This window comes from Nicrophorus vespilloides, unplaced genomic scaffold (genome assembly GCF_001412225.1).
Source record: "Nicrophorus vespilloides isolate i.1.1-1 unplaced genomic scaffold, Nicve_v1.0, whole genome shotgun sequence".
In the NCBI taxonomy this organism is placed as follows: Eukaryota; Metazoa; Arthropoda; class Insecta; order Coleoptera; family Silphidae; genus Nicrophorus; species Nicrophorus vespilloides.
In genome coordinates, this window is record NW_017100098.1 from 622,332 (window position 1) to 643,180 (window position 20,849).

Sequence of the window (20,849 nt, forward strand, 5' to 3'; positions counted from 1 at the left end):
ACTGACTTAATTAGCCGCTGTACATGCGCCTTGTTTATGTATGCAAAGAAGTACGTGATATTATTTCTATAACTACTAAGTCACTTTCGGCCGGCACACCAAAAAGCACTAATAAAATCAATAGATATTTATATATTATTTCAAACGATTTTTAAACTAGGAGAAACAGCAAAAAAAAATAAGAAAAAAATCTCGCCTTTAAGAAAAAAAAGAAAGGAAGTTACATAGTATTACGACTTCAAATCTATATTCGGTGACTTGTCCGACATTATTGCTTTTATATCCTCCGCATCTAAAGTCTCGTATTTAAGCAGTGCTTCAGCCAGTGCCTTATGTTCTTTCGCGTGAGTCTTCAGGATCAGCTTGGCGCGCTCGTAGCTATCCGATAAAATTTTCTTAATTTCCAAGTCGATCTGAAATTATATTCGGTAAGTTAGATGGTATCTAAAATGATTGACAAGTTTCAAACCATTTCGTTTGTAGAAGGTCCCAAAGTGTCACCGCTTGTGAATGTTTTATTGTCTGGCAAAGTTCGCAGCCCAACTTTCTCCGACATTCCCCAGTCTTTAACCATATGGGTGGCAATTGAAGTTGCTTGTTTTAAATCAGAGCTAGCACCTAAAATATGTAAGCTGTTACCTATACTCTAAAAGTAAATGATTAGCTAAATATTGAAAGAATATAAATTACCTGAAGTGATTTTATCAGGACCAAATACGAGTTCTTCTGCAGCCCTTCCACCCATCATGGTGTCCATCATCGCAAGCATTTGGCATTTGGTTACATGATATCTCTCCTTCTCTGGAATGTAGGCAGTGTGTCCGAGGCTTGGTCCCCTCGGTATTATAGTAACCTTATGTAGTGGATGACTGTCTTTTGTGAAATAAGCAACGATGGCATGTCCTCCCTCATGGTATGCAGTTATCTGATTTGCCTCCTCATCAGGTATTCTCGATTTACGTTCTGGTCCCATCAGTACTTTATCTCTGGCAGACTCAAGATATTTCATGCTTACGCAATCCGCCCCTTCAATAGCAGCTCTGAAGCGCAAACATAAGTATTTACTAAAATAAACAGTGAAATAAACCAATCAATTCTACCTGAGTGCTGCTTGATTCACCATATTTTCTAGATCTGCTCCCGTGAAACCAGTCGTTCCCCGTGCTAGTAATTCTACATCGATTCCTTTAGCCAAAATTTTACTCAAATATAGACCCAGAATTTCCTTTCTGCCTGTGTAATCAGGCGTTGGAACGCTCACCTAATTAAAAGTACATATATTCATCAAAAACAAAATACATTTAATGCCACAAATTATCTAAATAATCATAATAGTCAATAGCATCCCTTTCATTAATCACATACATTTCCCCGATATTTCTAAATAAATCCACTACACAATATACAACTTTCTTAGCAATATCAGAAACTAAAGCAACTTCGTTCCAATAGTATCGAGCATTCCTAGAAAATGCATTATAAATATTAAAGCGATCCGCTAATACTTTGAACAGCAACGCCCGCTCGCAGCTGTATCCCATCCTAAGAAATCCTATAGGTATCATATTTGTACCCAAGCGTTGTTTCAGATGATCCAAATGGATTTTAAATATGTGTTTTGGCTCTCCTAAGTTCGGAACTGGAAATCCGGACATTTGATCCGCCACATAGGTAGCAATCAGTTTCACTTTATCCTCCATCGAATAGTCATCTTCACTCATCATCTCTTCCAATTCAACAAAATAATCATAAAGATAAGGATCTTCAGTTAAACCTCCAAAATTAACATTGGCAACCACCGTCTTATTCTTAGGAGCCTCGAAACTGTTTATTGATCCTTCCCCGATATTCCTATTCTCAAAAGCCTTTAGCCGATTTTTAATTGCTTTGGTATAACTATAATCTACATAGTAAATCGTAACTCGTGTAGATTTTCTTTGCAACTCCAAATCTTCTAAAAGCGGAAACTGCTCATTCCAAGAGCCATTAATCAAATAGAAATTATCTTTAATACTGTCAGTAACTTCAAGCCTATTATATTTATGAAATTTCAATGGTAAAAAGAGCTCGCATATCATTTTCAAAATCAATGTGGCACATATAAAATCATCTTCATATTTCTTGAGAGCAGGAATTAATCCATTCATCAGGAAAACTTGTGACATTCTCTTGTACACGACCAAAGTTTTAATGATCATCAAAGTATTTTTGAAGAGCTGTTTATCTGTAGAATCGTCTAACTTTTCCAGTAAAATGTTAAAACCATTCAATTCCAAAAAAGCATTTCTACAATCGCGGTCGAGGAAACTGTTGTTCAGAATATAACTTGCTTTTAAAGCGCAATTTACTGAAGACGATTCATATATCCTGATCACCTTAATGAATAAACTTCTTTCTATCAAATTTTCTCGGTATTTAGGATGAGTGAGATAAATTTGCAACACGTCCATTACTTTTTCGTATATCGGAGGTTCTAAAATTTCTTCGCTGTTCATAAAAATCTCAATCAAAACAGATACACCTCTACGTTCATAAAACAAATCGAAAGCATTTTCATTTTTCTTGAGGAAACAATGTATCACAGAGATCACGGCTTCCACTAATGACAGAGTTTTGCTTTCTAATAGTGCAATCAATCTATCCAACACCCATTCCTGTAGTAAATATTCCAGTCCATAAGTATGATCACTTAAATTAATGAATATTTTACAAATTTCTTGCAAAACTTCTTCAGATTTGGTCTCAAATAATATCAGTATCACGCTTTCAAAACCATATGTGTGTAATTTCTGACGATATTCCTTGTCGGGAAATTTCGAGAAGATACTCAGTAGTTGAACGTAACGTAATTCGAACGTTTCATCAGAATGTTTAACAAAACTCAACAATAGAGGAAACTGTACAGATTCGACAAATTCCAAACAATTCTGAAAGTTATCCAAAATCAGACTGTTCAAATATATAACATCAAAATATATATTAATGAACTTTTCTTCAGCCAGCAAATCAATTAACAAATGTGGAACATTATTGTTAAATAGCGACCTCAGAAGTTCAGGATCTTTGAAAGACGATATTTTTATCAAAAAATCCATGGCAGGTTTCTGCAAAAGGATGTTATTATCTTTCACAAAGCATACGTAGAGATTACTTTGAAAATTTGGCAAATCTACTAGAACTCGACTATGTTCACGTTCATCGATAAATGCACTCATGAGCCTCATAGCGTTTGATTTTACTTCATCTCCAGGCTTATTTTTCACTATAGCCAAAGTTCGATTTAAAAGTAGTTTTTCGAAGACATAGGGAATTATTTCTTTGTGAATATCCAACAGCTTAATCATTACTTCTGAACATACCGTTAGTAAATCTGGGTTTTCAAAATTCAAGTAAATATTTATGAATTTGGTAAAAACGGTTTTCGCTTCATCTAACATGATTAATTGGAAACTTGTGAGATTTAGAATATTCCGTATTAGGGATAGCGACATTTCTAATATATCATTATCTTTCAATGTGAGCAGTTTCTCTAGATTTGTCCAAATCCCACGTTCGCAAAATGTTAACAGAATCGCTGGATTTATATTGCAGTATGAGTATATAGATTCTATTGCTTTCCTAACGACTTCCAAATCGTAACTTGCTAATAAATGTATTACAGTTAGTTGATCGGCAGTTAATACATCGACTCCAAAACTTGCAGATGACGCTTTCGTATCCTTTTTGTTACTTTTAACACCGCTACTTTTACTCTTGCTTTTCTTAGTAGAATCTTTCTTTTTCATTTTGACAAATTATAAAATATGACAAATCAAAACACACTTAATTTAAAATAGTAATTGGACACAAAAAATTCTACCAACAAATGAATGACATAAATGTCACATAGATAATTTCTTACCTCAACGTCAAAACGACCAGGACGTAGAAGTGCTTGATCTAAATCATCTCTACGATTTGTTGCTCCTAATACAATCACTCCCTCATTTTGATGGAAGCCATCCATCTCACTTAGTAACTGATTGATGGTCTGATTAGCGTACGGATGTAAAACACTGTTAGTCCTCTTCGCCCCAACAGAGTCAATTTCATCGATGAATATTACACAAGGCGCGCGCTCTTTTGCTGCTTTGAACAAATCCCTAACCCTCCTAGCACCTTGTCCTACAAGAACCTCGTCAAATTCAGGACCGGCAGCATGAAAGAATGGAACTCCCGCTTCTCCAGCTACGGCACGAGCGAGTAAAGTTTTTCCTGTACCTGAAGGCATGTAATGTGTATTAATACCAATGAATGAATTCACTTGTTTATTACCAATTCACCTGGAGGGCCAACCAACAATACACCCTTTGGTAACTTTCCGCCCAACGTTGAGAACTTCTGTGGGCTCTTTAGAAACTCCACCACATCTTTGAGTTCCTGTTTAGCTTCGTCTGCCCCTTTTACATCATCGAACGTTACATGGATGTCCTCAGGATCGACCTCTACCTGATTACCCAATTGAATTCTAAAAGCCCTTCTAATGTTAAAAAATACTTTTGTTGTCTATTAAATTCATAACGAATTGTTTCGTCATCATTCATTGTATGCTTTGATTATATTTATCTTAAATAACTTCTTTTTATTACACAAAAAATATATTCTTATAAGACAGTAACTAATAATCAAAGCAAAAGATAGAAACCCTCTGACAATATTTACCTGAAAACTGATCCACTTGTACTTGCTAGAAGACTAACAACAATGGCCAAAAATATAGCAATTGTTAATACTTGTTGGACAACTTTAAAGTACTTGGCTGCCTTGCTCATTTTTGGATTGTTTCCTACTAAGTAACCTTCTGCAAATGCAATTTTGATTCTCTGTTTCTCCATATCTGTCATGTTAGGATCTTCAACACTCAACATTTTATTTAATTTCTCTCCACTCACTGTATTTGCCTCTGCTTTAACTTCAGGTATCTCATTTAAACCAAACATATTCTTGATCCTTGCAAGTAAACTTGGATTTCTGTCCAGTTCAGCACGAACACTGCGATCAGTCTTGAAACCCCTAACTTGCACATCAAATGTGAAAACATTTTTACTTGTTATGCTGGACAGGAAGCTGGTGCAGAAGCCATTGGGAAGATGAAATGGGTGGTTCTTATTAATCACCAGTGTAGGGACTTTTGGACGTGTTATTTCACTTTCCGATAATCCATACTTGTTCTCAAAAAAGGTATCTGATGAAATGTAGGACACATTCAATTTGTTAAGGAAGTGATTATCGAAGACCAGAGATGGACTCAGATGTTTGCTAAATGAATAGTCACAGTTCTTGACAGTCTCAAGGAAGCTCTCGATGCACAAAAACTTGGGTTTCTTGCTGCGCGCAGATTTCTTTTGGAAGAAAGCATTCTGACGAGGTGTTAAAATCGCTGACACTTGTGACAGCGAAAGCAGAGCCTAAATATGAATTCATCGTTTTATGTAATTCATTCAAGAGGAATCTATATCTTCTTACCTGATTTTGGTTTTGCAGTGAGAACATTTTATGTGGTGGCGCGGACGGAGTGGGGGGTGGTTTTTAGATTAACATTAACGTTGTTTTTGGGGGCTGGCCTTGTGACTGACAAAAAACAACACTTGATAATTTTTTTAGGACCTTTTCCCTTGCGAATCGAAATCTGACGAAATTTGTATAACCTTTTTGACAACAAATGTTAGATCGGCCGAAGGTGAATCCGTGATTATGGATACTGTCACAATTTTGAATGGCAAACTAGAGTTAACTTAAAGATGGGGTTAATGCTTATTCCCGATTATACAGGATTTCGATTCGCAACTTTAAACATGATTTGTACTATTTTGCATTATGCATTTTTTGCATTATTAAATAACAGGATGACGACGACTTCGCAGTTGCGATAGCAGATGGCGCTGACTTTAATCACGTAGCCAGTTTGGAAAGTAAAATAAGTACATATTATTATTTGCTCCGTTCCGAATGATATTTCTTTTTACATTTTAGTATTGGTGTCTATATACACTATTTTTTATAAACATGTTCAAAGTTAATGAATTTTTTTATAAAATCAATACCATTGTCAACGCATGATTCCCATCAGCTGTCAGTGTCAAATATTACAAGCATTGTCAAGGTCTTGGGGATTTGAATAGAATTTTTGTTTCTTTTTCGACCATTGAATTTATTGAAGTAAATTGAGGCGAATGAATGGGGAGCTCCCCTCTGCTGCGCGCATTACTGATAATGTGATGTTGCTGTGAGTCCAATTATTTAATATAGGGATTGTGCCAGCAAACGTTTTCTTATTTATAACATCGCTAACACTTGAAATGATAACGCTGTCATCGTGTTGACAATGTAAAAGTCTACCATGATATGAATGAATTAAAGATGTAAGTGTTTTGATCCAGTACAATCAAGATGCAAAGCAAACTATATGAGATATTTCTTTTGTTTTTGATTGTCCTGCAGGTTGGCTGGGGTGAGTCTAATACTGATATACCATGATATTGCATTGCTTTGATGTGTTCTATTTTGGTTTTAGCTAAGGAATGTCGATTGAACAAACTAGAGGATTGTGGAATTAATGAATCATGCAGTGAGACAACCAGAGATTCTGGGGAATGCAGTTGTTTGGATGGATTTGAGAGGGTCAATAGTGTATGTACTGTAGTGGTGGAGGATAAAGGAGGTAGCAGTGCTATTATATATGTTTTCCTCTCATTATTTCTGATTTGTCTTGCTATCACTATATTTTATTTGAATTACAAGTATCGACTATTTACTCTTATCCAATACAAGTTCCACCAAAGATACAGCAATAATTATGATGATATGATGATTGGCCAAGAGGATGATTGATGTATAAGATATAAGTGTACATATTTTCATTACTTTATCTGTGGTATTCTAACATTTTAAATGTTCCTTCTTAACTATTGTGTTTTATGTTACCTACTATTGTTTAATTAATATTAATTTAATAAAATTTAACATAATATATACATCATTTTACTGTTAATATTCTAATTCAGTCATATTTTGTATTGATGATTTATTTATAGTACACAAAACAAGGATCCATTTATTTTGTATTAAAGTCTCATTTGCTTGGAGTGTCCCATTCATCAAAGTGCAGGTCACCCACATAAAATGTATCTACTTTATATGTTGATTAATTAATTTAAAAAGAAATTTATATCAATTTATTTATTGATATAAATCTCTCCGGCCCTATTTCTACCCCTTTCGGGTTAAACAGCCACCACAAATTTTTGTTGGTTTTTCGGAATTGAACCGACGACCTTTCGTATATGTTGATTAACTATTGGAATTACGTGATCAACGCCATCTAACATTCTTTCAATTCAATTTCTAAGTCTTTCTATATTAGTTTTTTTTTTATCTCTACAACCCTATTTCTGCCATCCATTCGGTAATTATTAAGCACATAATGCATTTGGTGAGATTCAAATCTGTCACCTGTTTTTTTAATGCACCTCCTGCTAATTTGTGAAATATTTAAATAACACAATAGGATTTTTTTAAAATCAATCTACATTTATTAACATTCTCCATTCTGAGCCGCAGCAGTACATTCATCGAGGTCGAAAGATGTACATTGTTGACAGTCAATTCTCTATATTAGTCGTTGTAAATCGAAAATTTAAATTATATTTTGTCATGCAATTGGCAATTCTGTTAAAACTTCTACCATATTCGAAGCCAACTTCAGTCCGATGCAATTTTGACATTTGTGATCACGTTTGTTGAAGTTTAATAAGATAGAAATATAAAATAGCAAAAATGTATCCAGGAAGGGCCCCCGTTCTTGTTTTGAGTAAGTATCGAATATTTTCGTGGGTCTGAACAATATTGTAATGATTATTGGTATTATAGGTCAGAATACCAAACGTGATTCCGGCCGGAAAGTTCAGCTGGAAAACATCAATGCCGGAAAGGTAATATAGCACGTGCCCAACTAACAATTAAAATTGGACAAGATTCGATAAATACATTTGCAACTTCATAATAAACCAAGTCATAACTTTAAACTCTTATTTACTTTGTTAATTTTACGTTATGTATTTCGAGGTTATGTCCCATGACCTCACCCTATTCTATGTGATTAATGAAACCCACGCGTTTTCTTTTTCTTTAGCAAATCGCCGATGTCATCAGAACATGCCTTGGCCCACAGGCTATGTTGAAAATGCTTATGGACCCAATGGGAGGTATTGTCATGACCAATGATGGTAATGCTATTCTCCGTGAAATCACAGTTCAGCACCCAGCTGCCAAGAGCATGATTGAAATTGCGCGCACTCAGGATGAGGAAGTTGGTGATGGTACAACATCAGTCATTGTTTTGGCTGGCGAAATTTTGGCATCAGCAGAGCAGTTTTTGGAACAGCAGATGCATCCAACTGTAATCATCAGACAATACAGACAAGCACTTGAAGATATCATATCATTGCTTGAAGGACCATTGAGTATCCCAGTTGATAAAAACGACAAGAGCGCCTTGGCTAATGTCGTTAAGGGATGCATTGGAACCAAGTTCATTGGGAAATGGGCAGATATGGCGGTGAATATTGCTTTAGATGCTGTAAACACTGTAATGCTGACCGAAAACGGCCGCACAGAAGTTGATATCAAAAGGTACGCCAAAGTTGAGAAGATCCCTGGAGGATCGATCGACGAATCGAAGATTTTAAGAGGTGTCATGGTTAATAAAGATGTCACGCATCCGAAGATGAAGAGGAGAATTGAAAACCCTAGAATTATTCTGTTGGATTGCACACTGGAATACAAAAAGGGTGAATCTCAGACAAATGTGGAGATCTCAGGCGAGACCGACTTCACTAAAATGCTGGAACTCGAAGAGGAACACGTCAGAAGACAATGCAATGACATTATTGCGTTGAAGCCGGACCTTATTTTTACCGAAAAGGGTGTTAGTGATTTAGCACAACATTTCTTGTTAAAGGCTGGAATCACCGCCATTAGACGCGTTCGTAAATCTGATAATAACCGCATTGCCAGGGCCTGCGGAGCAACTGTTGTCAACCGTACCGAAGAATTGCAAGAATCTGACGTTGGTACTGGATGTGGCTTGTTTGAAGTCAAGAAGTTGGGTGATGAATATTTCACGTACATCACTGAGTGCAAAGATCCAAAAGCTTGTACCATCTTACTTCGCGGTGCGAGCAAGGACATTTTAAACGAGACCGAAAGGAATCTTCAAGACGCATTGCAGGTCGCCCGTAATATTATGCTTCAACCTAGATTGGTCCCAGGAGGTGGTGCCATCGAAATGGCGTTGTCTCAGAAAATCATGCAGAAGGCCACCCACGGCCCATACAGAGCCATCGCCCAGGCTTTAGAAATCATCCCACGTACTTTAGCGCAGAACTGCGGAGCTAACACTATCCGCACCTTGACCGCATTAAGAGCTAAGCATGCCGCCCACAAAGAGGAAAACAAGCCATGCGCTTGGGGTATCGACGGAGAGTCCGGGGAGTTGGTTGAGCAAAAGGATAGTAATGGTATTTGGGAACCATTGGCTGTTAAGCTGCAGACTTTCAAGACTGCCATCGAAACAGCTATACTTTTGTTGCGTATTGATGGTATTGTCTCTGGATCCAAGAAGAAGGGTGACAAAGAGGGTGCCGGACCCGCTAACATGGCTGCCCAAATGCAGGAATAAGTTTTTTTTATATATGAAATCATCTTTTCACTCATTACACTTTTGTTCGCATTTAATAAAATCACTACTATTTAATTAAGCTTTCAATATACGAGAACAATAAAATGAAAACTAATACATTACTTAAATGTTTATAGTAATATAAAGCAATATGAAATTATTTATCCTTTTTTGTTAAATTGAAGTAGATTGTAAGATTTTTTTACAATTTATATAATTATGAGGAAACCCTGCAGGGTAACAGGCATGCTCTGTAAATAGGTGAGATGATAGGAAGAGAAGAAAACACTTTTTCAAAAAAAAAGCAATCTTCTTTTTAATTGATTTTTCTCTATAATATATACACGTAATATTCCTTCAATTAATCACGCTAATTAATTTACATTGTTTACAATTGCGTTCATAGATTCATTACTAAACAGCACAAAATAGTGATGAGGAAATTTCCCCGGTAAATTCTCTACTATTTTAGCTATGGAAAGTTGATACAATGAATAACTCCAAAGTTAACGGCATATAATTAAAGGAGGATTAGTTGGCGAAGGAATGAATAATGATGATACAACTTACTAATTTGGCTTATTCAAAATCTAAACATTCTCATATAGACGTTTCTATGGATCAATAATGAAGAAATTTGTAGAATCACGAAAATGTATGAAGTAGCAGTTTTGAATTAGGAATTTATGTTGCATTTCAAGTAGTGAATATGGTTAGCTACAAATCCACCAGATCATTTTAAATCCAAGGACATGTAAGATAAAAAGTATCAGACTAATATTAATTAACAAACCAAGTATATACAAATATTTATTTTATATTCTTACAAAATATAATATAAAATCTAGAAGTAAAAAAAACAAAACTTATTTTAAATATTAAACTTCTTTACGTTTAATTCGCATCAGCATCTGGATGTCTTTCAAGAATCATTGCAACACCCTATAATAAAAATGTGTTATCTGTATTGCTTTAACTTTTCAATTTGTAATCATTACCTGTCCTCCTGCGGCGCAAGCAGCAACTAAGCCAAATTTGCCGTCTTCGCGGACCAATCTGTTAGCGGTGTGCATGGCTAAACGGACTCCTGTGGCAGCGAAAGGATGACCAATTGAAAGAGATCCACCCCAATTATTGAATTTGTTCAGGTCAGGTGCTCCCACCTTGGTCTTGCGATTCATATACTTTTGGGCAAACCAATCGCTGTCCATGGCTTTCATGTTAGCGATAATTTGTCCAGCGAATGCCTCGTGGAACTCCCATACATCAATATCCTTTGTAGTTAGACCGGCTTTCTCAAGAACAATTGGAGTTCCGTAGGCAGGTCCCAAAAGCAATTGGTCAATGGGATCTTGAGACACGTATGTGAAGTCCCTCAAGTAAGCTTTCGGCTTTAGACCCAATTGCTTGGCCTTTGCTTCGGTCATGATCAAAGCTGCAGAAGCTCCGTCAGTCTACCAAAAAACATAATTAGTTTTGATACATCATGGAACTGTTGAAAATTTACCAAGAATGAAGAATTTGCAGCTGTCACAGTACCGTGAGGTTTAATGAACGCAGGCTTTAATTTAGCCAATTGCTCGGAAGTGGCAACGCGAATTCCGTTATCTTTTTCGATGGTCTTATCAACGCCTGGAGCCTAAATAATACAATATGAAAGGTGAAATATAAAAAAAAATGTTATACACATTACTTTGAAAGGCAACATATCGGTGAAATATCCATTTTCATAGGCCTGTTTGGCCAAAGTGTGTGACCTCAATGCGTAATCATCTTGCTCTTTGCGGGAAGCACCGAAGCTAGCGGCCAAACGATCAGCGGAATGTCCCATAGTTTCACCAGAAGAGAATTCAGCAACAGCTGGAAGCTAAATAAAATGGTCATATAAGAAATGCTCCAAATAACATTTTCAAATTATGCATACTTCTGGGATAAAATGGGATGGTCTTAGCTGAGACAAAAGTTGCAGCTTTTGCATTGGTGTTTTAGCTTTGTTAGCGCGTAACATGAGACTCCTCATTTGTCTGTTATGCCTAATTGGGACATCAGACATGAATTCAACACCACCAGCCAAAATCACATCAAACACTCCTGCAGTTATGTAACCAATGCCTAAAATTTAAGAACATAAAGTTTATCAAGAATGTATACCTATATTTAAGATCATTTACCAGTTGTTATAGCAACATTAGAAGAAATACATGCTAGAGTGACTGTGTGAGCAGGAATCTTGTCACTGTATCCTGCAGCCAGAGCAGCTTCACGCGCGATATTTGATGTTTTCACTTCTTGAATAACAGTGCCATAGATAATATAATCTATTAAATCTTTTGAAATGCCAGTTTTTCTTGCAATTCCACTAAAACATATATAATTATACTTAATGTTATCAGAATCATTCATGTATATTACATCAAGGCTTGTCTGGCTAAATCATGTGGCATCAACTTTGAGTAGTCTGTACCAGACATTAAAAATGGTGTGCGGACTCCATCAACCAAAACTATATTTTTACCAGTCTTATCTGAGACAGTTTTGGCTTTACGTTCAGTCCCAACAGAAAAAGACCTGATACCTAATAATAATAAATAATTTAGAAATATATACGTTTTTATTAAAATTGCATATATTCATAGCATTTTGGACTTTCGACTTTTTTTTGCTAAATTGATAAACTGTATATTATAAGTTACCTGTTTGCTGCAAAGCCAGCTTGATGGGACCAGGTGTTTTTATTAAGTTCTTTGCCATCAACGATGCCATTTTCAAGAGATTTCACGTAAAACGAAGTAAAAATTAAATCATATAATAAATAAATAGAACTCGACGTGTCGACTTTGGACCCAGATTCAATTCAAGTCCCACCACCAAAACAACATTGGTGCCCTCTATGCTACATAGGCTATATGTAAGTAGAACTTTAGACTCAACCTCAACTCAACGTTATTTAGATACCTTTTCTATAAATGATTAAATTTAAACAACTTTTATTTCAATATTTATTTTTCTATGCTAGAGGTTAAAGTCTAAAGCGATTATAATTCAGATTCTGTGCTATATTTATCATAAATAAAACGGACTTATTCCAATCAAAGAATAACAAGTATAAAGGTTATTTGTAACAAAGATGCTTTTGCAAGTAGATATACTTTCAAATTAGTATAAAGCACAGAATTTCAGACTAAGATTTTTTTAATCAAATTTCTGTATATAAAAGTAAACAACAATATTATTTCAATTTTATTACATTTATATCAAAGAACTAATTGCCCATTGAGAAACTTCAGTTGGTAAGCCCTGCCAGCCTTTTACAGACTCCATAATTTGATCTGAAGTGACCAACAACTTGAACATTTGATACTCCTTTTGTAATCTTCCACTGCCTCCTGTAATATTTTGAATCAATTCCATATGCTGAAAATAGAACGTTGAAATATCAAAATATGTAGTTAATATCAATTGTACCTTAATGTGCTCAAAAGCTTTCATTACTACTGGCCTCTGCACGTTTTGAATATGTGAAGAAGCGTTTGCAAATTTGACGAACCTCGTGTAAACCATCTCAAAATTCATTGGTTGATTATCGTAAATCTGTATGTGATGTTTCATTGAAATCAATAAGCAAAGCTCTAATACACTCAGATCATGCAGCTGCTCAATAACTTCATCAGCTTCAAATTCATTTAGTTCAGTCTCAAAATCTTCGATTTTTAATTCCAAAGATTTCTCTTTTAATTTTGATACCAGTGTGAGCAGAACGTTTTTTAGAGTTCTCTCATTGAGATCAATGTCCATCAATCTTTGATTCAATGTTCTAAATTTCTTATCTGAACATAATTTGCTGACAGATTTATTCCAATTATTAACTATATTACTTTTATTATTATTTATAGTTAACAGATTTCTTATTTTCTCCATTCTTAAGTTCAAACCATCAACTTCTGCATTTTCACCACCAGCATACAAAAAATATTGTCTATGAGAGAACCTTGATTTCACTCTCTTCTCAAGCAGCTCAATTACATCCAGCCGACAAGTAATTCCCAATACACAAATAGGGGCTTGAGCAGATTGAGATATATCAAATAAATTGTATAAGAGTGTTTGATTGTGGTGTGAACAAAATAAATCAAAATCTTCTATGATAAAAAGTACACTCTTTGAAGTTTTCTTGTTGCCAGTCCGCAAACAAGCTAAGAGGAATGCCAGATTTTCTGCAAAGCTACCAAACACCTTTCCATCTACTGCATTATCCAGATTCATCTGTTTTGTAGCTGCAATCAATGCTAGCCTATCATCTGTATGTATCAGTCCATGCAAATGTACAAGAACTGCTTTTGATGCAAAATTCTTATCTGAACACAATTCTTCTAAAGCATCATTAACTAACTGAAATATATAAAAGTTTAGCTTGTATTATCAATCAAGGATATGTCAAGACTTGCAGTTGTTTTACCAGAGCCTCTGGGTCCTATCAGGAGAGCTGAATTCGATTCTCCATCCTCAATAGTTCTTTGTAATAAATTGAAAACTTGTTTGCGTTCACTTTCGCAGTGCTCCAACGGCCCTTGCTGAAGTAATTTATTCTTTATATCATTTTTAACTTTAAGGAACCCACTTGAATCCATTTTTACAACACAAATACCATTGGTTATATTATAATACAACACCAATTTGCAGAATCCCGGACAATTGAAAAAATTAACCGTTGCAATGTTTACACATGCATCAAGTTGTATATGTGGTTGTCTACTTTGAAGAGTTATAGAATTTTATGAAATGTTCATTAAGTTGCAGTGGCTGGCGAAATTATGCAAGATGCGCAAGAGGATAAGAGAAGAAGTTCAATAAGTTGCTAAAGTCATCACTTTTCATAAAAAAAAAATAAAATGACTCTTCTACATTTCTAGACAACCAACTTTAATTAAGTATAGTCCATAGCTTTTTCCACTTTCTATTTGTTTTATGAAATAGACTTAGGTGACATCTAGGTTCTTGGAATTAATTGTAAGAAAAACTCGCATAAACTATATACTTAAATGTGATCTATAGGTACATAAAGTATAATAGAAATAGGGCCCTAGAGATAAAAAAAATAATTTACCAAGATAGAAACTTGATTGGTGTTATAGGTAAGAAACTTTTAGTTAAACTAATGAAATATTGTAAGGTGAGATTATACTTACTAAATGCAAAATAAAACAATAAATTAATTATTTGCTTTCACATTTGTTTTATTATATTTTTATAACGCAGTTGTAACATTTCTCTTGTGCTAAGTCCAGTTTTATATCCAAGATATATTTTTTCATTATTTAAAATAATAAACGTAAATTAATAAATAATAACCAATTTACTTCAGTAAACAAAAACATAAAAATGGTTTACTCTTAACTTATAATGTATAGATTATTTTTTTTTCTTCCTAATCATAATATCTTTATAGTTCTTCTTTTTACGTAAACAGTATTTTGGCTTATTGTACAGCTCACTAACCTATCTACGAAATACAATATATCTCCATATAATATATAAGATGAAATAAAAATAACATTGAAATTGTAATAATAATTGTGGGAATACTTCAATAAACCTTAAATCTGATACCAATCCATGCAATAATAGTGATTACATGTATATTATATACATAAGAAAATAATAAAAATAAAAAGGGGAAATAAAATAATTGTTTCTTATCAACAAGTGCTTTCTTTATATATGTATATAATATTATATTATCAGATACTATCATTTTTAATTTAATTTATCCGCTCGGAATAACAGGTTTAAGAGCAAGTGTTTGTCTAACAATAACAAATACGTTATATCCAAAGAAAGTTTTTGCCCCAAAAAAAAAATCAAATTTCTATAACCTATTAAAATAAATACATTCATAAATATATACGTATATAAATAAATAAAATAATACTCATTGCTTTGTAAGATTCATTACAAAAGATGTGCACTTCTAAATGAGATTCATCAATATTGTTTGTTCTGCTGAGAAATAAAGAATACAGAATACTATCAGTCAATAAAATTTGTGCATTCGAGTAATCGTAATTATAAAATAACTAAGATTTTCTTCCAATATTTAAGAAATTTGCACGTAACGTCCCGTCTCATTGCCTTATTTGATTTTGTAAATACTGAATATCCATTAGTTAGGTAGTATTATTGTTTAGATGATCGTTATTTTGTGTGTCGTTTTTTAATATTTTTTTTGCTGTTTGTTTCATTCATTACTTGTTTCGTTTTCGGTTCTGGGTTATACATAGGAGGCATACCAGCTACTAGTCAAACCTCACGTTTGCAGAGCTGTAGATATCTCGTGGTGTATTGCGGCCAATTCTTGGACGCGCGTCGCCAGCTGCTGATTCAGAGTATGCAATACTTGCCGTTGAGATTCGTGAGTGCCCAGAGCCACGTCCAACTCGGTTTGCGCCAATTTCGCCGACGCCTGTAGATCCTGATTTTCTCTCTACAAAATAGGATATTCCGCTATTACAAAAAGCATTTAACACTAATAATAATACATATATTTATTTGATTAACTATGATATAAGAGGATTAAAAATAATAATAAAAAAATTGTTATTATTTATATAAAAATTGTACGTTCATTAAAAAGCAATAAGAATGGTATATATATATGAATATAGAAACTTGTTTATTAATATATTTAAATAAAACTATTACCTGTAAATCGGTGTACTTGTGCGACGAGGATATCTGCTTGATCTCTTGATTCTTTGCATCCAGTTCAGTCTCGAGCTGCTCGACCCGTAAACGAAGTGATTGGATTTCTTTGCGTAACTCATCAGCGATGTCGCCCCCACCTGGAAGAGCCGCCCCCGGAAATGAGTATAACGTATTTTCTTTTTCTATTACTATTTCGTTCCTCGAACAGCAATCATATTAAACAACAAACAGCGAACTATAATACAAAGCTTTCACTTAAAAATTTTGCATGTCCATAGACCATATGTGCAAGTTTTTAAAGAGAGAGAAACTTATGAAGAAAATGAGAGATAATAAAACAACTAGGATTACGCAACACTGCAAGAAGAGGGAGGAGGTCGCATCTGTTGGAAACACGATTACGAGAAAAATTAGGTTGACACTAATTGAAGCCACCTGTCATTCATGAATTTGCATTTAATCCATGCATAAACGGCGCATTGATTTCTGTAATTTACACGGCGGATGCCGATCGAATAAGCACTGTATTTCCTGGTCTTGTGGTTTTCATTCCTGTTCGAAACCAAATATTTGCAGAGATATCGATAAATATGTTCTTGGCAATTAGTGGTTATTATGAAGACAGTCTGCAGTTGGAGTGTACTTAGTTGAATGGATTTTATTATAAAGCTTGTATCTTAAGTAGAAGACTTTGTTGCATCATCACATTAACATATTATAATAGAATGCTTTACCGCATTGTGCGGGTATTGTATTCCACCAATATCCCGCACTGTTTGAAACCGGACAAATCAAGGACCGTACTATAGTCCTGCGGTCGCCAATCTTTGGTTCGCGAGAGAATTTTGGTAACTTGACTATATTTGCAATTTTTGCCAATTTTTTTACATGGAGTGTAAAAATAAATTATCATTTCATATTTAGTATATTAGTTTTATGAAATAAATCATGGTGGTTCGCAGGATTCGATATTTTGAGCTGACGACCACTGATATAGTGAAACCGCACTGATCGACGCCGTACTATGCGAGGTATTGTTATATTGATAATTTCTGGCATTTTCTTAAAATATTTTACTAATGTGTATATTACCTTTACTATTCTCTAAATCGGACTGATATTTGGCTTTCATGCGAGCATTCTCCTCCTTATACGTATGCAGTTGCCGTTTCCACTCTTCAACATTGGCGGTGCTCTCTTGGAGGGCACTAGTGAGACGGGCATTATTGTTCTTCAATGTGGCTAATTCAATTTCCCATTTTTTGGCATTCGCTGAACTGCGAAAGAAATAAAATATATAACATTAACGAAAATATATTTTCTTTATATTTTCAATGAAAGTTTCTTATACTCTAATTATTCAATCTTAATCTTAAGTAAATACAGCTGAAAAAAGAAATTGAGAAAAATAATTGCACGTTTTGTTGCGTTTCATTTTATTTCCGTAGAGGTTCTGCGCTCCATTTCCATCGCATCTTCCATTAAGCAAACAATTATTGTACCGCGAATGAAAAGAAAACCGAAACACGCTCATATTGCTTCTCCTCATTATCCATTGTTACATAAAGTCGGCCTGTACCAATAATTCGCATTTGCGACGCGTAACATTACTCAATTTCTCGCACAAATTCGCAATTAATTTTTGCATACATTTATTTGCATCCGCTGCAGTTCATTATTGTTATTTATTCCTTGATCGCAATCCTCCCAATTATCGCTTCGTTCCGTTTACACTTTCGTGATTCACACGGAACGATTTCACTCGAAGTTTATAGCGATTTCGCACGGTATTGTAAAATTCTCGAGCATAATGGTTTAAATATTTTGGAAACGCTGCGATATTAATGTAATTAATTGACAATAAAATCTATCTGTTAGCTTTATTAATAATTGATTAGATGATCATCGGGGTGTCCAAAATATATCCAATGCCGGCGTAAATGAATATATTTTGGGGGTAATATGTCTAACAAGTTCCCTGTCCCTTCTATTATAATCAGAAAATGTAATAAAATAGATCTAAAAACTGCATTTGATGATTATTTTGATAGAAAATCTATGGAATGAATTAAAGTATTATAAATTAATGTGATAAATCACTAAAAGCAAATTGTTTAGCATTGTTTAGGATCTCTTCCGAAGCAGAAATATCGAAAATAAATAGCGGGTGAAAGTTAAGTATGTGCGCGGCACACGCACTGGCAATAGGGTGGGAAAGATCAGTATAAAAACCCCAACAGGCCGATCGGAAGACATCACACATACAACAGCTTCAGCTCTACCAATAACGTGAACAACAAAAATTACAAACATGAGCCAATACTTAGTGAGTGCAATCGTTTCTGGATTTAACAAATATAAATGTTTTTAATATATAATCTAATTCAAGGTTGTCGTTTGTTTGATCGCCTTGGCTGTTTATGCCAATGCTGGTATTATCCATGGAGGATACGAAGGTGGATACGAGAGCCAAGGGTTGGACAGTGGTTACGGAGGTGGAGACTCCGGGCACGGACATGAAGATTATCATGTAAGCAACTTCTATCACACGCAGTATTATAATAGCTTAAGCAATATATTTTTACTAGGACCATCCTAAATACAAATTCAATTATGCCGTCCACGACCCGCATACCGGAGATGAGAAGCAACACCACGAAGAGCGTGATGGCGACCAGGTCAAGGGAACATATACCCTGAAGGAAGCTGATGGTACCACAAGAGTGGTTGAATATAAGGCTGATAAGCATAACGGATTCAACGCCGTTGTTCATAAATTGGGACATCCAACTCACGGAGGACAAGGATCCGGTCATTATGGCGGTCACTACTAAGCCTATAAATGCAATTTTACATGATTACTAAAACCAAAATTCCAGACTGGTGAATATTGTGAATATCCGGTTTAGAATTTCTGAAAAATGCACCTGTAAATAAGAATTTGCGCCCTTTGTTTTGTAAATATTTGTTTTGTTAATTCGATTTGTAGCACTTAATAAACAGTTTTATATGGATCAAGCATCCTTACCTTTGGGCTAAAGCCAGCTTCAACCTGTCGTTCTCATATTTTAGCTGAACATCGCTCGAGTTCTGAGTGGCTGCACCTGATGAAGCCATCGTATACGGGCTCTTTTCATTGGAAATATTGCCCGTCTTCTGGTGACTAGGGCTCTCGTTGCAACCCATTCCAGAAATAGAATGGCTCCGAGGATGTTGTGTCATCTCATCTTCAGGTTTGGTCGAATTTGGCGTTACTGGCATCATTGCACTTCCTAACAGATAATTTCAAAATATAAACTCAATTATTTATGAAAAAAGTTTGTCTTGAAATGAGACAATACCTGGAGGCTCTAAAAGATTATCAATATTATCTGACGCTCCAGTAGCAGCTCTGGCGGTAATTGGACTTGCATTGGCACTTGTAACAGGTGTGACTGCTGACCCCCCATTTGTGGTCACTTTTGTTATGGCACTTCTGGTAGCTTCCTTTACTTCATTAAACTTATCTATAAACTGAAGCAAATTTATGAGCAAAATGAAAATTAAATGAGCAGTTAATTAACCTTTTGCAATTCGGCTTCTGAGGAGAAACCTAAACCATATACAGTGTTAGCCCTGACATCAGACCACTGCCCAAATTTCTGTGAGGTTTTTGTGAAAGTCATATTAGGTGTTACAGTACTATTGATAACAGCCTTGGAACCTTCAACACTGATTATCCTATAGAGGCTTCGAGATGAATCATAAAAAAATGAAACACTGACTGCTGTGCTGGATGCAGGCATCCATGATCTCTTTGTTTTTGGGTCAATATGGAACACATGAGCCTTGCAAGTGAAAATTGGCTGTTCACTGTAATAAAAAGCAATTAAGTAGTTAATGCTAAATGTTGCATGAAAGGAAATCCTTGAGAGCAGTAGTGATAAAAGGGGGAGTGGCCATCAATAAAAATGCATCCAATAATAAATGTATTGTTTTTAGCTGGCTATGCAGGAAAGAAGATCATCGACATCGTCGTACTATATCATTTGATGGTTTCGAGGAAATGTAATAGCGAAGGAAATCCTGAGGGGTAGGAAGATGAATGAAAGTGGGGCCGAAATTAATAAAGTTACCCCATTGTATCTTTTCCAGACGTCATCTATGCAGCATCCAAAGGAATAGCCCAAGTATATTTTATCGCCGATATGTTATTCGGCTCACAAAATTTATAAATAAAACTGTCACTGTCTGTCAAGAGGTTTGTCAATGTTTGTCAAATTAAGTGTCACGGAAACGCCATACTACCAACAGAGATCCAATTTGTAAGAAATCTGAAAACCAAAAACTAGCTCATTTGTAATATATTTTAGTGGTTCAAATTTATTAAATCTATATATATATTACTACTAATTGAAACACTATATAAAATGTTTAAAAAATATAATAA

General features: G+C 34.9%; 6 protein-coding genes across 12 annotated transcripts; 2 read left to right on the plus strand and 4 right to left on the minus strand.

Annotated features, from left to right (window-relative positions):
• Nucleotides 1-2: 2 nt before the first annotated feature.
• On the minus strand, nucleotides 3-5,922 carry LOC108567855 (ATP-dependent zinc metalloprotease YME1 homolog). 2 transcript variants are annotated; one of them, XM_017928560.1, is made up of 8 exons: nucleotides 5,506-5,922; nucleotides 4,702-5,447; nucleotides 4,323-4,519; nucleotides 3,902-4,260; nucleotides 1,101-1,261; nucleotides 691-1,040; nucleotides 470-618; nucleotides 3-413 (listed from the first exon to the last, which is right to left on the minus strand). In XM_017928560.1, exons 1-8 carry the CDS (start codon nucleotides 5,530-5,532, stop codon nucleotides 231-233), a joined length of 2,172 nt encoding a protein of 723 aa, XP_017784049.1. In that variant the 5' UTR covers nucleotides 5,533-5,922; the 3' UTR covers nucleotides 3-230. The 2 variants fall into 2 exon arrangements, with proteins under 2 accessions (XP_017784049.1, XP_017784050.1); XM_017928561.1 differs by having other exon boundaries at nucleotides 5-413; nucleotides 4,323-4,507.
• Nucleotides 5,923-7,630: 1,708 nt separating this feature from the next.
• On the plus strand, nucleotides 7,631-9,840 carry LOC108567849 (T-complex protein 1 subunit gamma). Its single transcript, XM_017928549.1, has 3 exons — nucleotides 7,631-7,849; nucleotides 7,909-7,970; nucleotides 8,171-9,840. The coding sequence occupies exons 1-3, from the start codon at nucleotides 7,816-7,818 to the stop codon at nucleotides 9,716-9,718; spliced, it is 1,644 nt and encodes a 547-aa protein (XP_017784038.1). The 5' UTR covers nucleotides 7,631-7,815; the 3' UTR covers nucleotides 9,719-9,840.
• Nucleotides 9,841-10,552: 712 nt separating this feature from the next.
• Nucleotides 10,553-12,572, minus strand: LOC108567850 (trifunctional enzyme subunit beta, mitochondrial). Its single transcript, XM_017928550.1, has 8 exons — nucleotides 12,412-12,572; nucleotides 12,131-12,293; nucleotides 11,890-12,077; nucleotides 11,643-11,830; nucleotides 11,412-11,585; nucleotides 11,226-11,357; nucleotides 10,717-11,172; nucleotides 10,553-10,660 (listed from the first exon to the last, which is right to left on the minus strand). The coding sequence occupies exons 1-8, from the start codon at nucleotides 12,479-12,481 to the stop codon at nucleotides 10,613-10,615; spliced, it is 1,419 nt and encodes a 472-aa protein (XP_017784039.1). The 5' UTR covers nucleotides 12,482-12,572; the 3' UTR covers nucleotides 10,553-10,612.
• LOC108567854 (adult-specific cuticular protein ACP-20-like) lies at nucleotides 12,566-19,438 on the plus strand. Of its 6 annotated transcripts, XM_017928555.1 has the most exons (5): nucleotides 16,565-17,268; nucleotides 17,383-17,451; nucleotides 18,549-18,746; nucleotides 18,810-18,950; nucleotides 19,009-19,438. In XM_017928555.1, exons 3-5 carry the CDS (start codon nucleotides 18,732-18,734, stop codon nucleotides 19,252-19,254), a joined length of 402 nt encoding a protein of 133 aa, XP_017784044.1. In that variant the 5' UTR covers nucleotides 16,565-17,268; nucleotides 17,383-17,451; nucleotides 18,549-18,731; the 3' UTR covers nucleotides 19,255-19,438. The 6 variants fall into 6 exon arrangements, with proteins under 6 accessions (XP_017784048.1, XP_017784043.1, XP_017784047.1 ...); XM_017928559.1 differs by lacking the exons at nucleotides 16,565-17,268; nucleotides 17,383-17,451 and adding an exon at nucleotides 12,566-12,626; XM_017928554.1 differs by lacking the exons at nucleotides 16,565-17,268; nucleotides 17,383-17,451 and adding an exon at nucleotides 12,573-12,626 and having other exon boundaries at nucleotides 18,539-18,746.
• On the minus strand, nucleotides 12,661-14,434 carry LOC108567851 (origin recognition complex subunit 4). Its single transcript, XM_017928551.1, has 3 exons — nucleotides 14,164-14,434; nucleotides 13,184-14,107; nucleotides 12,661-13,132 (listed from the first exon to the last, which is right to left on the minus strand). The coding sequence occupies exons 1-3, from the start codon at nucleotides 14,344-14,346 to the stop codon at nucleotides 12,968-12,970; spliced, it is 1,272 nt and encodes a 423-aa protein (XP_017784040.1). The 5' UTR covers nucleotides 14,347-14,434; the 3' UTR covers nucleotides 12,661-12,967.
• LOC108567853 (homer protein homolog 2) lies at nucleotides 15,631-20,627 on the minus strand. The gene is made up of 7 exons (XM_017928552.1): nucleotides 20,536-20,627; nucleotides 19,984-20,272; nucleotides 19,762-19,933; nucleotides 19,449-19,692; nucleotides 17,513-17,697; nucleotides 16,418-16,557; nucleotides 15,631-16,199 (listed from the first exon to the last, which is right to left on the minus strand). The coding sequence occupies exons 1-7, from the start codon at nucleotides 20,559-20,561 to the stop codon at nucleotides 16,023-16,025; spliced, it is 1,233 nt and encodes a 410-aa protein (XP_017784041.1). The 5' UTR covers nucleotides 20,562-20,627; the 3' UTR covers nucleotides 15,631-16,022.
• Nucleotides 20,628-20,849: the final 222 nt, after the last annotated feature.

Bases quoted from the DNA above. Each gene is read 5' to 3' on its own strand.
- LOC108567850 (XM_017928550.1), bottom strand. From the start codon at position 12,481: ATGGCATCGTTGATGGCAAAGAACTTAATAAAAACACCTGGTCCCATC. The intron at 12,078-12,130 runs GTAATATACATG...TATATGTTTTAG, and splicing joins TTAGCCAGACAAGCCTTGAT to TGGAATTGCAAGAAAAACTG. The intron at 10,661-10,716 runs GTAATGATTACA...TTTTTATTATAG, and splicing joins CTTGCGCCGCAGGAGGACAG to GGTGTTGCAATGATTCTTGA.
- LOC108567854 (XM_017928559.1), top strand. The intron at 18,951-19,008 runs GTAAGCAACTTC...TATTTTTACTAG, and splicing joins ACGGACATGAAGATTATCAT to GACCATCCTAAATACAAATT.
- LOC108567855 (XM_017928560.1), bottom strand. From the start codon at position 5,532: ATGTTCTCACTGCAAAACCAAAATCAG. The intron at 1,262-3,901 runs GTAAGAAATTAT...ACTTTTAATTAG, and splicing joins CTGGTCGTTTTGACGTTGAG to GTGAGCGTTCCAACGCCTGA. The intron at 1,041-1,100 runs GTAGAATTGATT...TTTGCGCTTCAG, and splicing joins GTGAATCAAGCAGCACTCAG to AGCTGCTATTGAAGGGGCGG.
- LOC108567853 (XM_017928552.1), bottom strand. From the start codon at position 20,561: ATGACGTCTGGAAAAGATACAATGGG. The intron at 20,273-20,535 runs GTAACTTTATTA...TTTTTATTACAG, and splicing joins TCTGGAAAAGATACAATGGG to TGAACAGCCAATTTTCACTT. The intron at 19,934-19,983 runs GTTAATTAACTG...AATTTGCTTCAG, and splicing joins CAGAAGCCGAATTGCAAAAG to TTTATAGATAAGTTTAATGA.
- LOC108567851 (XM_017928551.1), bottom strand. From the start codon at position 14,346: ATGGATTCAAGTGGGTTCCTTAAAGTTAAAAATGATATAAAGAATAAA. The intron at 14,108-14,163 runs GCAAGTCTTGAC...TATATATTTCAG, and splicing joins GAGGCTCTGGTAAAACAACT to TTAGTTAATGATGCTTTAGA. The intron at 13,133-13,183 runs GTACAATTGATA...TTCTATTTTCAG, and splicing joins AAGCTTTTGAGCACATTAAG to CATATGGAATTGATTCAAAA.
- LOC108567849 (XM_017928549.1), top strand. From the start codon at position 7,816: ATGTATCCAGGAAGGGCCCCCGTTCTTGTTTTGA. The intron at 7,850-7,908 runs GTAAGTATCGAA...TTGGTATTATAG, and splicing joins GGCCCCCGTTCTTGTTTTGA to GTCAGAATACCAAACGTGAT. The intron at 7,971-8,170 runs GTAATATAGCAC...CTTTTTCTTTAG, and splicing joins AAAACATCAATGCCGGAAAG to CAAATCGCCGATGTCATCAG.